This window comes from Hippocampus comes, unplaced genomic scaffold (genome assembly GCF_001891065.2).
Source record: "Hippocampus comes isolate QL1 unplaced genomic scaffold, H_comes_QL1_v1.1 scaffold71, whole genome shotgun sequence".
In the NCBI taxonomy this organism is placed as follows: Eukaryota; Metazoa; Chordata; class Actinopteri; order Syngnathiformes; family Syngnathidae; genus Hippocampus; species Hippocampus comes.
This window is the reverse complement of record NW_017805932.1, coordinates 814,450-831,566: the sequence shown is the minus strand read 5'-3', so window position 1 is coordinate 831,566 and position 17,117 is coordinate 814,450. Positions and strand designations below refer to the sequence as shown.

At 45.7% G+C, this 17,117-nt stretch overlaps 2 protein-coding genes across 2 annotated transcripts in view; one reads left to right on the top strand and one right to left on the bottom strand.

Moving 5' to 3' along the window:
• Positions 1–5,882, bottom strand: part of LOC109527986 (uncharacterized) — a 10,738-nt gene extending 4,856 nt beyond the window's left edge. The window contains exons 1-4 of the mRNA XM_019890234.1: positions 5,399–5,882; positions 2,667–2,704; positions 2,524–2,559; positions 1,289–1,394 (exon numbers count right to left, since the gene is read on the bottom strand). Of these exons, the coding sequence (XP_019745793.1) occupies positions 1,289–1,394; positions 2,524–2,559; positions 2,667–2,704; positions 5,399–5,630 (412 nt within the window). The 5' untranslated portion in view covers positions 5,631–5,882. The remainder of the gene's footprint in view (positions 1–1,288; positions 1,395–2,523; positions 2,560–2,666; positions 2,705–5,398) is intronic.
• Positions 5,883–8,314: 2,432 nt separating this feature from the next.
• On the top strand, positions 8,315–12,006 carry LOC109528026 (vesicle-associated membrane protein 2-like). The gene is made up of 5 exons (XM_019890293.1): positions 8,315–8,655; positions 9,077–9,197; positions 9,601–9,759; positions 11,535–11,586; positions 11,728–12,006. The coding sequence occupies exons 1-5, from the start codon at positions 8,552–8,554 to the stop codon at positions 11,742–11,744; spliced, it is 453 nt and encodes a 150-aa protein (XP_019745852.1). The 5' UTR covers positions 8,315–8,551; the 3' UTR covers positions 11,745–12,006.
• Positions 12,007–17,117: the final 5,111 nt, after the last annotated feature.

Here is a 17,117-nt window from a genome sequence, read left to right as displayed (position 1 = left end):
ATGAGTTGTACGGTTTGAAGTTGCAAAATTGCTCATGAAATGTGGAAGGAGCAGGGGAACGTGTAAAGTGAGAAGGTTTCTGTGGGGAATGGGCCAACATCCTGAACAGTTTGAAGTTGGAATGCTTTGAATGAGTGAGAAATTTGGGAACGGTTGAGCGAAATTTTCCATTCATTTCCATGCACACTTTTTTTTTTTTTTTACTGGGAAAATGTGGAACTGTGGGCGACTTGTGAATGGAGTGAACGTGGGAAAAAGGAGCCAGCGAGTGAGTGAGTGAGTGAGTGTTGAAACCCCGCCCCCCAAAGAATGACATCAACTTTGTACTCCAACAGACACCACCAACATCGAGCATAAGCAGAAAACAGAGCGCGCCGCCTACAGACAAGACACCACAGTGCACCACAGAAAGAAGCCAGACGCCGCGAGATCAGCGGCACCACGCGGTGAGCGAGCGGCCGACGCCCCAACACGCCTGCGACATGCCTGACTTGTTCTTTTTGGGTTGATGAGCAATAGCCAATGGAGGAGTGTGTGTGTGTGTTTTGGGGAGGGGCACCTCCTAGCTCCGCCTCCCCCCATTTGTTGCTGATCCGCCACGTTCTCATGGCGCACACACACATCGACTACGACCGCCACTAGAACTTCTACTACCGCTAGCACGTACTCCATCTACGAATTGGAGCACTCCTTCGCCTCCCTTCCCGCCACTGTTACTACGACAACTTGCTCTGCTATCACCATCACGACAACTACTAATTAAAAGGCAAGCAGTCCGCTTTTGGATGTCCTTGCTTGTGCCCTGATGCTCACTCGAATAGAGAGCACACACTAGCTGACAACAGTGCTGCCTGCATGCTACTGGCGACATTCTGAACATCAACTACACAGGTAACATCTAGTGCGTCACTAGTCATACTCCAAAGGTGCGTCTGTCAACTGGCGCACAGTTGTGCCTCACTCGTAACACGCAGGCGAACTTTGCTAATGCCCAGTCTCATACAATGGTGGCGAAAAACTGAACTAGTGAAACGCAGTCCGCCGAGAAGGGGCTCATTTGCATACTAGTGCCGAGAGTACATTCGTGTTGAATAAATATTTTTTAAAAATTCCATACTAGAACGACCACCGCTGTGACTACGAGTTGAACGTGCCAGCTTTGAACTAGATTAGGATGTCGGAAATGCGTCCATGTGTTGGGACTCCAGTGGGGTACATCTTTGGGAGGTTGATGGAGGAACGCAGGAGAGCAACGTGGGGGGAGACGTTTACCGGCACAGACACACACCTGACACACCTGTCAGAGACGACTTAGCCAGGGCGCCGATGCCGTACGAGTTGGCCGACTTCCTCTTGAGGCGCGGCAGGATGGACGTGGTGTCCTCCATGGATAGCTGCGAGGGAAACGGGACCCAAGAGAGGATGGACGCCGAAAACAAACAGAAGATGAGTGAGGACTATAACACTCGGAAGGGAAAAGCAGGGCAAAAACAGCCAGCGCGCTAATGCTAACAAAACTTTGGGGACCAAATTTACTGAACGTGGCCTTTGCGTGACGCTAACTGGAGCAACCGCGTAGCCTAGCATCTAATTCTCAAAGCACACGCAGATGGTGAACTGCTTCACCAACTGCGATGCCAAGCAGAATGTGTCTCAGTGTGCCGGTGTTATTTGCGCATCTCGCAATGAGGTAATATGCATATATTTGCCGAAAAAATTGACCAAATGAGCCTCATTGGTAAACAACGTCTACTTCATTCTCACCAGCTAGCGCTGGTTTGAGTGACGCAAATAAGGTGTCGAGAAAGCTGCTGTAAAATGGCCGCTCAGCGTTTCTGGCAGCAGTGGCACGCAAAGAGTATTGCTTTGACAGGCAAAGCCGCCCCTCCCTAAACGCGGCTCCCCGCACTGTGCATCGGGCCCCATCCGCCGTTGTGGGCGAGGGGACACATTACGGCCTGCCGCATGGGGCACTTGGCGTCCTACATTACGTATGTGCGTGTTTGACAATGACTATGAAAAAATGCGCGCGTGCGTGCATTTGTGTGTAAAAAGCAGTCCAAAAATTAGCCGATGTGCTAATGCTAACAGGTTACGCACAAAACTAAATATGTGGACACATCTGGCAGCTGAGTGGGCTTAGCATCAGAACGACGAATACACCGAGTGTCGATCAGGTGGTCGCGACGAATCGCAAAGTCACCTTTCATTTTGAGAGAATTTGAAGGCGGACAGCTGACACGACGAAACAAAGAACACAGACTGTATGCCAGCCGTGTAAGTGAGCGGCTGCCACAAAGGGTCGGGACGGCTTCCTGTCTGTCACAGCGTCGCTTTTCGTCTTGTCAAAAGAATAGCGTCTGCTTCAGATTGTTTGCTTCAAGGCCATCAGCTGTGCCAAGAAGCAGCACAAACACGCATGGTAGCAAACTGACGCTCCTTTTTTTTTTTTTTTTTTTTCCTTTTTTGCTCAGGAGAGTATGAGAAAGCAGGCGGGGAAGATATTCCCACGAGGAGACTCACATTGATTCCTTCCCAGGAAAACTCGGCACGCCCATGCTGGCAGGGAGAAAGACAACGAAGGGAGGAAGGAAGGCAAGGACAGAATTAAAAGCGGAAAGCTCAAGAACATGCAGGAAGTACTGTCAATACGTCAAACGCATTACCTGATCTCCATCTTTCCGTACCGGCACCGCATCGGCTGCTGGAGACGCACAATAAAGAAGACCAGATGAGTGACATCATCACCTTCAACTGTGACCTTCACGCACGCACGCATGCACGCACTCTCCTGGAAAACTGAATGAGGATGAAGAAGAATCATGAGGGTCGGCTGGGAGGAAATCACGTTTCACGTTTGTTTTGGGCATTGATCGAGTCGCCGTTGCCCACCTGGTTGCCACAAAAATAGCTTGGCTTTCGTTGGACAATTTGCCCCCGCCCCCCTAAAAAAAATGACCACTACATCTGAACACCGAGCATGCATGTCTGGATGAGCGCATGCACACGTGTACGCGTGGGCGTGTGTGTGTGTGATGAGCTCTTGTTAATGAAGGAGCCGCAGTGTTAGTCATGACTGTGCTCTCTGTGACTACATCTGACACGATGGACCTCAGGGGAACCCGGAGGCCGTTTACTCGGCGGAAGGTGAGGACGAAGGCTCTCAAAAGAAAAGCGAAGCGAGATCGACGGCCGCTTCGAGATGCGAAGTGGGGAAAATGGAGCCAATGGAAATTAAGGCATAGTGAAGGGGTGCCGCCCATCGACACGTACGGCGTTACACCATCGACATCGCGCGTGCGCAACATCGAGACATTTTAGTCTCGGCCGCGGCCTGTCCTCGAGCTTGCTGACGACAGGCCGTGGCCGCGCAAAAAACAACCTGCAAAACTCTTTGAGAGGCGAATGAGGCACGCACACCTGTGCCTGTGCCTGTGCCTGTGGGTGTCAAAAATGCTAATTGGTGTGAGTGTGAGTTTGGGAGTGTTTGCGTGTGTCAGTGTACACGTGGACGTGTGAAGGAATCGGAGCATTCCCAGCTGTCTTTTTCATGAAACCCCGCTCGCTCGCTTGCCAGACTATCAAAGGCTTGTTTGGAAACGCCCCTGGACCGTGACAGGATCTGAGACGGAATTCGAGACAGCACTTGAGAGAAACAAGACACACGATGGGATAACCCACAGAATGCGACGCAGTTCAGAAAGGACTCCAGATGGGATTCGGGACAGGGCACGAGATGGGTTGCCAGAGACGAGATTCGACATCCAAAACAGGACAAGAGACAGGACGTGAAACAGTCAATGGAGGACAGGAGACAGGATGCGACGTAGTTAAGAAAGGACTCCAAACGGTATTCGGGACAGGGCACGAGGTTGCCAGAGATGAGATTCGACATCCAAAACAGGACAAGAGACAGGACGTGAAACAGTCGATGCAGGACACGAGACAGGATGCAAGACAGGACTGCGGACAGGACACAAGAGAGAGGACCCAAGATAGGAATCCAGATTGTACCAGACATGCGACCGGGTTGAAAACAGGACAGAGGACAGGACTGCGCACAGAACAAGAAACGGCCGAGACAGGACTCGAGACAAGATGCGAGACACTCTAGGACCGGAGGCAGGACCCAGGACAGGAAAAAGGTGGAAAGCCGGAACTCCAGAACGGACGCCAGACGAGACGCGAGCTCGCAGAGTTGACCCAAATTTGCCGTCCCGTTTCCCCTCCGCCTCTCGTTGACCTCCGTCTTGTCGTTCTATTTTTAGCGTCGGCCAGTCGCTGTCGCCCGGAAGTCAGCGGAGGTTTTTCGTCCGAGAAGCGGGAATTCTATCCCGCCCATCAGGTCTCGCGGTGGGCGCTGCTCCGAAGAAGGAGAAAGAGGAAGAAGGAGAAGGTGGGTCGGCTTGCGTTCTCTTCCGAGTTCACTTACAGTGGAAGAAGAAGAAGAAGAAGAAGAAGAAGAAACCAAACAGGAAGTGGGAGGAAGACGTCATCCAAACAAGGAAGTAAACAAACCAGACTGAAACACAAAGTCCCCCCCCAGCTCAAAGACGCCACAAGGTCGGACAAGCATGCTGACCCTGAAAACAACAATGACAATGATGACGACGATTGGATGTGAATTTTATCGTGACGAAGATGACAACATTTATGGCAGACGACAAAACAATTACAATGGTGAAGATGGGGAAAAATGATGTCCATATTGACGAGGATGACGACGATGAAGATGACAATGACATGATATTGAAGAAAAGGAAAACGTTGCAAAGTCGAGCTCGTGTTCAATTGGAACCTGCACCCGTCTTTCAAGAACGTGAACGCATTGGAAGGGCAGGGTGAGGTCACGTGACCTTTGAGGGACGTGAACACATCTTGCCCCGTGCCGCCCTTTTCAGAAAACATGCACTCTGCTTAAAGGTCACAAAAGGGCACCTGAGCACAACACATTCGCACCTCTGCCCACGGAAGTCACAACACATCCCTGCGCGCGCAGGCGTGTGAGTATCCTCCCCGTGCTTCATTCGGGCTCACACCTGAGTTGACACGCACTTCATTCTGCGCTTGTGTGTGTGTCTCCAGTTGATGACGAGTGAGCGTGACGCACGTCAGAGACACGCGGGAAGGTGAGGCATGGAGAGGCGGGGGGGTGGGGGGGGGTGGGGGGGGAATGCAATGACCTTAGGTTGCATGTCAAAGCGGGGGTCTCTCTCGCTCACGTGGCGACATCGCTTCTTCCCTTCTGTCTGTTCGCGGGCGCACACGCCGCTAAGGTAACGCACACGCGCGCGCGGAGACATAAAAAGAGACCCTAAACGGAGCGCAAGGTGGCATCACGCGACATTTTGCCCGCAAAACGCACGCTGGCGTCCCAGCACATGGTGGCGCGTCTTACTGATGGTTCTGGATCCGATACAGCCCATGTTGCCCTTAGTGAGGCGCGCGCGGCGTGGCGGGAATTGCGTCCATCTTCCCCCTCCTCTTCCTCGCCGCTCGATTCTCTTCTTCCTCTTTTCTTCTTTCTCCGCCGCGACTGCGAGGCGGCGTGCGTTAGTGCGCGCGCGCACCGCTCTTTCCCCGCCGCACGTCCACGCCCTCGTTGTGTGGTCATGCGCGTCTCTGCGCATGCGCGGCGGTAGGCACGACAAAAAAAAAAAAAAAAAAAAAAAAAAAAAGCAACGCGATGAGATTTTTTTTCCAAAGTGTATAAGATAATGCCAAAGCGTGGATGTTAATGGCCGGTGATGTCATCAAGCCGAGTACTGGTCACCATGGCGACAAGAGAAAATTCCTTTCAATGAACTGAGAGATGGTGAGCGATCAAGTTTTGATTCGGCTTTTGTGTTTTTGAAGGTTTTAAGTGGATGCAATGTGATAGCGTCGTGGGTTTTGACATTTGAGCGCAGTAGGTGGAGGCGAGCGATCCAAAAGTAGTACTTTGGCATCATATTGTCGCATCCAAGAGTCAAGCAACGACCCTTATAGGTGAATTGCCAAGCTTCGCTTAGGCTAAAGTGGTGCTTTGCCGCCGTATGATTCCACCAACGAACGACCGTATACGCACTGTGGCGATCAATCCTTGTTTGTCTCTACGTGTCCTGTCATTAGCTGCTGACCGGTCCAGGTTCTTGTCTCCATCTAACCTGAGAAGAAGCACTGTCGAAATTGCATGGATGGATGCATGCAGGGTGCATGCCCGGCCTCTAGTTGGCACTGCGCTTCAGATGAAAGTCGAAAGATGACTCACGGCCAGACGTGAGGACGAAGACGACAACGAGGAGGAGATGAGCAAAGAGCTGACAGGAGGGAGAAACCTTTCTGCAATCAAAGGCAAACACAAACTATTTATAGACGAGTGTGTGTGTGGGTGTGTGTCTGCGTGTGTGTCTGCGTGTGTGCGCCCAGCTGCTCCAGTGAGTTGGAGGACAAACGAGGACAAAGATGAGGATGACAAGAGCCGGGAAACACCCAGCGACCAAAAATGAAATCAACATTTCTTTTACATATATCATAAAACATCACTTTGAGGACACGATAAAAAAACTCACTCACACTGTTCTACAAAAAAAAAAAAAAAGAAGAGGCTACGTGTGCTTGCTTCAAGCTCTCACTTCAACTTGAAGTTGGGACTGCCAACACCTCTAAAAGGAAATTCAACATTGTGCATTGAAAGGCTAAAAGTCAACTCAAACATGCCCTTTCGTTGAACCAAAGTCCACTTGCTTATTGCAAACAGAATGCAAGCGCTGTAGACTCGCGAACCAAAATGAGCCGAGTTGTAAACCTCTCTCCAAGCCAATGGCGGATGCTGGTCTGTCAAGGAGGGGAAGCTCAATTACGGCCTGCACCATAAAATGTGTCCGTTTATTTATACGTGAAATTCTACTCTCCGTTCCTTTTCAAAAAAAAAGGAAAAGGATGCCTTCACCATAAGATCGGTGATTGGCTCATTTCGCTGTTAATCAAAAAGAGATTCCGCCTCAGAGAGATCATCCAATCATCATGAAGAAAAGCTGAGCTTCTGCACGCCCACTGTCCATAGACTCCCAGAGACACTGAGCGTCCAATGGGCGGGACAAAACCAGCATTTATCCAATGACTCGTCTCGTTTCAATGCATTGGGACAACCTACAGTGAACTCTCGACGCCCAGCGTCCACACAGTTTAAAGCACAGTGAAGCTGCAGGAATGAATAAGAAGAGAGTCACGTCGTAACCAGTAATAAGAAGCTGATTCGGAACAAAAGTTGAGTGCGTTGTAGCGCATATTTAGTCAATGACATGTACACACAATTGTACGTACACACATATATTTGATCACTTACTTTTTGACATTTTAGGGGAAGCTGAGCTTCCCTTGCAGTCTTAGAGCGATTGCCTCTGCTCCAAGCAACTGTAACTTGAACACATGGAGCAATCTCACATATAATCTGAGCATCCAAAAATACTTCGAGGCATATTCTAACTCTGCAACGTGGGAATGACTACTATGGCTGGAGATTTCCTGTGGACCTTCTCTGCCTATGTCTTGGTCCTATTTACACGGCATCACTTCCACTCGAGCCAATTTTCAACAGTGCTTACAAAATTGAGTTGTAAAGTTTGAAAGGACTGTGTGTGTAAATGTTTTTTTTTTCACTGTTCTTTTTTTCAAGAAACCACTATTTATATTTCATTAATCCTCAAAACATATGTTCAATCAATGTCATTTAAAAATATTTTTAAGTAATCGCTAATTATATTACTTTTGTAAGCTTATGTTAAATTATTAATTATTTTCATTTTATATTTCAGCATTATATTCTTTTGTGTTAGTTATCTAAGTTATATAATGTTTAATAATTGTTGAAACATTTTTATGTTGCTTGCGTCTGATTGGCTAAAGAGAAGCAGGAAGTGTTTTCGTGACTGAAAGGGAGTTATGTTCTCGTTCGTTCGGAGGTGCAGACGTTTTTTTTTCTTTCTCCTTTTAATAAACTGCATTAAAGGATTCCATCTCTCCTTTTGTCATTCAAAAAGAAGAGCCATCCACTGAAAAACAAAGAACCCCTCAACTTACACTTTATTACATCGGGCGTATTTCCCCGACAAGAGGCTGCCATGTTTTCCTGGCATCTCTCTCTCTCTCTCTCTCTCTCTCTCTCTCTCTCTCTCTCTCTCTCTCGCTCTCTCTTTCTCCCCCCTTCTCATGACATGAAAAAGATTCTAATCTTCATAGAATAGTTTTGTTTTGAAAAAAAGATATATTCGTAACGTCATAGTTAAAAAAAAACACATCGTAATCGTGTGATGACTCTTTGGATATAAAATGTAGTGTGAAGACATAGTGGTCTTGTTTCGAAAGGAAAGGGGGAAAAAAGTGTCGTTTCCGTTCTACGTCAGACGTGAGACTGCTGGTGGCGGCAAAGTAAAAGTGATCAATTGGATGGCGAAAACTAAATGAGAAATATTACAAAACAAGGTGGGGAAGATATTTTGGTGAAGGGAAAAAGCTAAATTGAACAGAAATTTATGAGAGGTAATTGGGACTTTATGGCGTGCATTTACGCATGCGCGCCATGTCCTCATCCCTGAGTGCGTTTTGTCTTTCAACCCCCACCCCTCCCTCACTTGTGGTCTGTCCCGGACTGGATTATCATCGCGCATCCGAGATGTGAGTACTGCATTGTTTGAACGGGTTTTTTCATGCTTACCGTCGTTTTAAGATGAAAACAAAATGCTCAAAGTTGACTTGCGAGCCTGTTGAACGTGACGTCATTTGCTCGGCACACTGCGCTCCATTTTCGTCGTGTTTGCAAACAGAAAGATATTGTAAATATTTTGACTGCTCCTATGTATTGATATCTGTGCCGTTGTGTGAATCCTTCTTGTTTATCTGTGCCACTAATGTAAACTGTCGAAAAATAGAAGAAACGTACTCAAATGTACGTCATTGGACCTCCACTGTCACGTGATGTGGCCTCCAGCTGGTTATAAAAAAGTATTGTGGCCAATTTTAATAAAATATGCATACAAATTTGTAAGAAAAAAAACAACTCTCCTGATGACCTTTGCCGTGCAACCCCTCCCCCCAGGGCTACTCCAGATGCAGCAGGAACCCCGGGAGCCCCCGACTCTGAGGGGGGACCTCCGGCCGCAGCCCCCAACCTGACCAGCAACAGGCGACTGCAGCAGACGCAGGCGCAGGTGGATGAGGTCAGAGACGGCAATGGCACATATCGTGTTAGCATGGCTCCACATGTCATTATCAGTCCGGATTGAGACAAGAAAAATACGCTCCTCACAAAAGTTTGGCATGTTCAACTTGTGGGCAAAATTTCTGGTTCAGCCAAAAATGCATGACAGTGAACCCTCGCAAATTTGGAGTCGGGAATTGGTGAATTTATCCGTTGTACCATCTTGGTGCCTTGGAATGATATTGAAGTGAGTTGAGGAGTTTAATTTCAACAAAAGGAGAGCTTTGACACCATTGTAGCATTTCGATGTCAAGGAACTGCAGTGGAAAGTGGACTGAACACACGACTTGGGGAAAGGCATCATCTGCTCGAGATGATTTTCTATAAAATGAAGCTACCACTTTTTTTTCATGCGGTTGCAGGTGGTGGACATCATGCGTGTGAACGTGGACAAGGTTCTGGAACGCGACCAAAAGTTGTCGGAGTTGGACGACCGCGCCGACGCCCTGCAGGCTGGGGCCTCGCAGTTCGAGAGCAGCGCCGCCAAGCTCAAAAACAAGTACTGGTGGAAAAACTGCAAGGTCTGTGGCATCATCATTCATTCGTTTTTTTGTTTTTTTTTGCCTGAAATAAATGGTGCTCAAAGTGGCTCAGCGGAAGGTGGGCACTAGTTTTAGCTGACCCCCCAAAACACTGGAAAGCTGTAGGTCATTGGTTTTTAACCTGGGTTCGATGAATCAGTCTCAGGGGTTCGACAGAGCCTCTGCCATGGAGATTAAGACCACCGGACTCAACATATCAATTACCGGTAGTTATGACATAGCCATCACTGGCTGGTTCATTTTGTGCACAATTAAAAAACGTACAGTCATACCTTGGTTTTTGACCGTAATCCGTTCCAGAAGGCTGTTCAAAAAGCGCTTTGTTCGAAATCCGAAACTATTTTATTAGCCCATGATTAGGGGCTAATACACTATGCAGAAATAACATAAAAACAGTCAGGTTTGCGTAAATCACAACAAACACGTCTGCTCACAATGAACGCTACACGAGGAAGCGTCACTTCCTCGCGTAAGGAAGCCCAGAGGAGTCAAGTGGTGTGTTCGGGTTTGCTCAGCTTGGTCGAAAGCCCGTTTTCTGTCATAATCCGAGGCGTAAAAATCTTGAATTTTCTAGTCGAAAACCGATTTGGTCGAGGACAGAGACGTTTGAAAACCGAGGTTTGACTGTAATTTATACTTCTACTAATTATGTGTACTTTTTTCTGTTTTTAATAAATGCGTTTGTAAAAAAATCTAATTTTTATTTTTCACTCGTGAAGGGTTCGGTGAACGTGCATATGAATTGGTTGGGTTCGGGACCTCTAACAAGGTTAAGAACCGCTGCTGAATGTGGAAAAAAAAATCAGGACTACATATATCGTAGTTCTCATCCTTTGAACGTCTGTCGCAATTATCTTCAAACATGTTCAATGTATTTTGAAACAAATGTCTGAATTCACTTTACAGGGCCTTCAAGTACATTTTTTAAAAAATTTACTTCACATCATTGCTACATCTTTTACCGCTGGTTCTTTTAACACTTTTAAAGTACTTCTACCTAAGTACAATGTCAAGTAGGTAAATTACTTTAGCCACGCTCGCATACAATTTCTGTGTTGATCCATCCATGGGTCATGTGGGGAGGCTCCACCCCTCCACGAAGCCTGAGAAGCGTCCAATCAGGACAGGCGGAGGCGGCTCACACCAGCGAGCAGGAAGTCCGAAATCCCAATCGGGATTATAGCGAGGATTAAGCGGACAGCTGTGACGTGATTCCAGCATCGGTGGCCCAACAAACACACAAGCGGCAAATAACAGAATGATGCACACGCACACACGGACCCTCCGTCGCCCCTCTGTAATCTTGCATGCGCCCCGTCCATCATTTTTAAATCGGGGATGTATGTCAAAATAAATCCAACTGAAGTTGATTCGAACCATAGCATCATACTTGCTTAAAATTTTTGCAATGCTTTTTGTATTTGAAAGTGACTTTGGCAAATTGCGACATGGTCAGGCAAGAGCTGTGTTGCCTATGGCCGCCATCTGGTGGCATCTTAGTGTTCAGCAAGCATCTTGGAGTGAGTTGAGGAGTTTTATTAGGCAATCGCAAAGCTTTTTACGGGGGCTGTGGGGATGAGCGGTGTCATCAATTCCTTGAAGATATTTACCTCCTCTTGCAACTGTAAGACACATTTCATGTCAAGCGTTTGAGGTGAAAGTCTAGCACTTTCACATCCTTCAAGTGGGCTGTGGGCCCAGCGAGCACGTTGTCGCCACATTCACATCCTGGCTTGTTTGGGTCTTTTTTGCAGATGATGATCATCATGGCGGTGGTGGGCGTCCTTTTGTTTGGCGTCATCTTCTGTGAGTCTTTGGCTTGACTTGTGTCACCCATTTGCCGCAAACGTGATTGAGGAGAGAAGAGCCATATTTGACATGAGCACAACATCAGACATAATGCACACACACACACGCTAAATTGTGCCCTTTGCTCTGCGTCCTCAGTGTATTTCTTCTACTGAGCCGAAGTCTCCTCGGCCCTCCTCAGCTTCCCGCCCTCCTCTTCTCCCCAAGCCTTCCTAAGAAACTCCCACACTGGCAAGGCCCCTCCCTGCACCGGCTGATGGGTAACATCCGACCAATGAGGTGTGCTGTCGTGGAAATATTTCCATTTCAGCCCCGCATGGCAGCTGGAAATTTGTGAATGTGATCGCCGGACTTTGCGACAAAAGCATCGTAGGCCTTTTTGGTGCGTCTGCCCAAAAGAAGCAACACATTTGTATGGATTGCTCGAGGAGATTCTACAGAAGATGGAAAATTGACTTTTTCATGTTTGTATAGAGATAATTGTGTGTGTGTGTGTGTGTGTGTGTGTGTGTGTGTGTGTGTGTGTGTGTGTGTGTGTGTGTGTGTGTGTGCGTGCGTGTGTGTGTGTGCGTGTGTGTGTGTGTGTTGCCAACAATCGCAATTCTTCACCCTTGAGTGGGATAGAGGCTTATTGGTTCGTTGCCTGTTTTCATTGCTATCATTTTGACATGATCTTTACTGTGGTTTTTCATCACTATCGTTTTGTTCCCAACATGCTGTCACTAAAATGTCTTTCCACTATTATTTGGTTCCTCTTGTTTTATGACTATTTTTTCATCACTATGGATTTTTCACTGCGATTGGCTGGCAACCGGTTCAGGGTGTCCCCCGCCGACTGCCTGAAGATGGCTGGGATAGGCTCCAGCACCCCCCCCCCCCTGCAATCCTTGTGAGGAGAAAGCGGATCGGAAAATGGATGGATGGATGGGTTGATTTGTCATTGTTTTTTGCAAACATTTCCTTGCTGGTGAATATGTCGCCCAAATTTTTGCACTCTCGATTTGTCGCAATTGTGTCACCTCTACCATTGGTCCGTGTCACATTTGGTAATTAGATATTACGTTTGGAAGCGGATATTAAAAATAGAAATATGACTGGTTGCTTGATTTTTGTTTAAAAATGGAAACACTAAAATTGAAATGCAGCTTGATTTTCTCGGTTATTGTCCGGAACAGGTAAGAGTAGATTTTCAGTTTATATTCCTACTGTACAACAAAAATCGAATATAGCACGATAAACAAATGAAGGGGCGGTTGGGTCGGGTGAGGCGGGTCTATTTAGTTTGTGTTACCGGAAGTTGTCACTGACAGCATTTCTCCCACTGACCAGGAGATGGAGACAGTGCGGCGCCTGAAGACGAAGTTTTGTGTAGTGATAGACAACGTTGAAAAACTCGGCATATGAATCACTGTGATTTTTGTGACGTGAAGTGGAAGCACTAATTTCTCCGGGAAGCCAAAGCAGTCATCATGACAGGTCACATGGTGGCGCAGGTGTGCAAAGCGCTGTTGAACTAGCAGAAGAAAAAGAAGAAAAGTTGGATTGGCGGATGTGACGTCAGGCCTGCCGGTCAATTTGTGGCAGGTGTGTACAAGTGCGGCAAGATGGCGGTCGCGCGCGAGACCAAGTTTTTTTTTTCTGCCTCTATCTCAAAAAATATTTTTGTTTTGTTTTTAAGATGAAAATGTGTGCTTTATTATTTCTGAAGTGATTTCTTCTTTCGACGTCTTTGTCCAATTGTAAGGGCCAAGTGCAAAGTAACGTTAATGTGTGTCTCAACAAAAACTGCTAAATTCGACTCGTGCTGCGCCACCATTTTGGGACTGCAAACTTGGACAATGTGTCCGATTTGAGGTAAGTTTTCCTCGCATAAAAATGCTTGTTTACTTGTATTGTTAATATGAGGATGTAGAGTAGGGTAACCATATCTTAATTTCCACAAACGTACACTGCGCCCTGCCTCAGGATTCTGGTGACTTTTTCTGTGAAACTAAAAATAAATGCATCCTCCCCCTTTCCAAAGCGAGCTGGTCTTTCGATGACTTCCAACACTAATTTGAATTAAAACTGCTACTGTAGTTAGTATCTGTTAGTGTTACAAAAAATATGCTGTCTTATATAAGTAATTCCTGTTGATTATTTTTCTGTTGAACAAAAAATGAACCCAGCATCCACCTCAAAGCGACATTGTGGCCTTCCGACCAGTGACGGGCACTGTCTCAGTGATTCGCAATACACTCCGAAACAATTTGTCAAGTTTCAGCTTGTTTGTGACATTTATGAATGTACCGGTATGTGTACGCATTGAGTAGATAAAAAAATCATCTGCTCTTTTCTAAAGTACTGTAATTTATTCTTTTGACGTCTTCGTCGAATTGCAAAGGCCAGACTGCACAAACGTGCAAAGTACAACGTTCATCTGTTTCTAAAAAGACTGCTTTTGTGAATTCCACAAAACAGATGAAAAGTGACATCCTCATTGTTTATGAAGTCTTTAAAATCTCACATTTTTCACCAGGCCCGATGAGTATGCAAAGTTTGAGTTTTCCTACATGTTTGGCTCCCCCAAAAATGTCATTAGTTTTTGTAAAGAAAATAAAAAAAACAAAATAATTTCCCCAAAACCAATGGAGACCTCGCAGTGGATGATGCTCGGGCTCTAACCAAAACAAAATTAGGACATACAGTTTGGATAAGGTAAAAGTTAAATTTGTAACAATCTTGGGAATGGAGTTCACAGCAGGATTATCTCCTGGGGAAGAGTGAAGATATCCACTCCACCTTCTGCTGCGACATCTTTGCCGTCAAGGTATTAGCTGGTATGCCACACTACAGGCGAGTAGCCATTCTGCCAGTCCGTGTGGGGCAAGTGCTTCTCGGGCCGCAACTAGAGCTTCATGGTGCACATACGCTTGCACACGGGGCCAGAAAGCCTTCTCGTGCCCTCACTGTGGGAAGAGCTTCTCCGTCAAGGCGCACATATTGCGACACGCAAGGATGCACACTGGAGAGAAAATCTTCAGTTGCCATGCGTGTCACCTGAGGTCCTCGTGCAAGTACCAGATGGACAAGGACCCGTGTGCGCTTGGTGGCAGCAACGCACGGTGAAAACCAAAGTCATCGTGATGTTTGAGGTGAGCCATTTTATGCATTTGTCCGTTTTCTCTACCGTGGACCCTTGCCTTACCGACACATTTCTGGAGAAATGCTTCCATAGTTGAGCAGCTATGTTTTTTCTATTCAATTTTGCCCACGTCCGTATTTGTTCATTGTCATTTTTTTTCCCCCAAAAAGACACTTTTGATCAGTCCCCATCGAAATGATTGACCCATCTAAAATACATCTTCATGAAATCAAATCAAAATGGAAATGCAGTAGAATGCACTTTTCAAATCAGAAAAGGCTGCAAATTGGAAGAAAAAAAAATCTGCTTCACTTTGGTCGGTCGGTTGGCTTTATTTTCTACATATATATATTTGTTTATTCGTAAAGTGTCAAGATAAACTCAGTCCGTTTCCATCGTTGTTTCATAAAACAAGTCTGGCCTCAGTTCTTTGGGACTGTGGTCACGACCTTGTTGCACTCATTATGTGAAAGAAAAGCACTTGTAAATCACAAACAAAACCATCACTTGAAAAAATGAAAGAAAAAGGGATGGATGTTTGCATTTGGTAGACTAGCATACAGGATGAAAAATCTGTGTAGAGCAACCCCTAGCGTCCTCTGGTGGGACTGCATGCAGGTATCGAAGGACTCCCATGGGCTCAACATCTATTCAAGCGGAGGAGGAAGCATTGTTCAAAATAAACGCAACTTTATTTAACTTGCTGACACCCTTGACAAATGACAATGTCTTCCTTGTTCAAGTTTTGAGGGTATCTAGATTTGGCTGACATGTGACCTTGGATGGAACCCCCTGTCGGATGTTACCTTAAATGATTTACCGCCAAAGACGCACTCATAAATATACTCTACCAAAGGTGAGGAGGACTGAGTCCTTTTTCTCATGCATCCTCTGTCAACATGCAGTGGCAAAAAAATAAAATAATTATATAATGCATATTATTTCACGAAAAGAACATGCATCTGTCATTTGGCCGTCTATTAGCATCACTTGGCATTACAAGGAAAAAACACATATTTGCAGCTGGAAATGTGGTCCTGATGCAAACAAACACTATCACTTTGGTGACAAGATTCAAGGATAACCCAGGGGTGTCCAACCCACCACCCTCCCAATGGAATCTGTGTGTGTGTGTGTGTGTGTGTGTGTGTGTGTATATATATATATATATATATATATCACACACACATTGTATACAGTGATCCCTCGCTACTTCGCCGTTCGTTTATCGCGGGTTCAGTGCATCGCGGATTTTTTCAAACATCAAAAAAATTTTTATTTTTTTTTAAATATACATGGAGTACAGTACTGTATATGTTGCTCTATGTGACTCGCTGTTGTTTTGCAGCTTCTCGTGGACCGTTTGCGGACTTAAATTTTATTTTTTTTTTATATATGCTCAAAGGAGTAGGAAGAAGTATACAACTTATCTAGTCCTACCCCTTGTTGTGTAATAATATAAATAGATCATTTTTCAATGCAAAAGAAAAGGAAGAGATCTACATCTCATCAAGTACTTATGTGTACTGTACTTATCTATTTATACACCTTTCTGTATATATATATATATATATATATATATAATTGTAGTACTCGTATAAAACCTTCTAAAAGTTTAAAGTACAGCTAGAACCTGTTAGCAGATCAACATGTAATCCTTCACCTGGGTTGCCCGGGTATATATATATATATATATATATCACACACACATTGTATACAGTGATCCCTCGCTACTTCGCCGTTCGTTTATCGCGGGTTCAGTGCATCGCGGATTTTTTCAAACATCAAAAAAATTTTTATTTTTTTTTAAATATACATGGAGTACAGTACTGTATATGTTGCTCTATGTGACTCGCTGTTGTTTTGCAGCTTCTCGTGGACCGTTTGCGGACTTAAATTTTATTTTTTTTTTAACCTGTTTTTGTTAATTGGACGCTACTTCGCGGATTTTCGTTTATCGTGGACGAGGGATTACTGTATACAAACAAACATTGGCTGCAAATGGCCCAGGGATAATCGTTTGGCGCCACCTTGTGGCATTTGATGCAAAGATTCCTACTTCAGGAGTTTTGATTAAAAGGAGTACCTTGATGGCATGAATGGGAGTTTATGGGCTGAAAATTAGTCTTGCCTTGCAGTTTGGACACCTCTGGTGCAAAGTGCCTCATTTTTTGGGGGGGGATCCAAAAAATGTTTTATTTATATATATATATATATATATATATATAATTGTAGTACTCGTATAAAACCTTCTAAAAGTTTAAAGTACAGCTAGAACCTGTTAGCAGATCAACATGTAATCCTTCACCTGGGTTGCCCGGGTGACAAAGGTGTGTGTGTGTGTGTGTGTGTGTGTGTGTGTGTGTGTGTGTGTGCGAGCGAGCACACAATTAGGCAGGATCAT

Bases quoted from the DNA above. Each gene is read 5' to 3' on its own strand.
- LOC109528026 (XM_019890293.1), top strand. From the start codon at position 8,552: ATGCGCGCCATGTCCTCATCCCTGAGTGCGTTTTGTCTTTCAACCCCC. The intron at 8,656-9,076 runs GTGAGTACTGCA...CCCTCCCCCCAG, and splicing joins TATCATCGCGCATCCGAGAT to GGCTACTCCAGATGCAGCAG. The intron at 9,198-9,600 runs GTCAGAGACGGC...ATGCGGTTGCAG, and splicing joins CGCAGGCGCAGGTGGATGAG to GTGGTGGACATCATGCGTGT.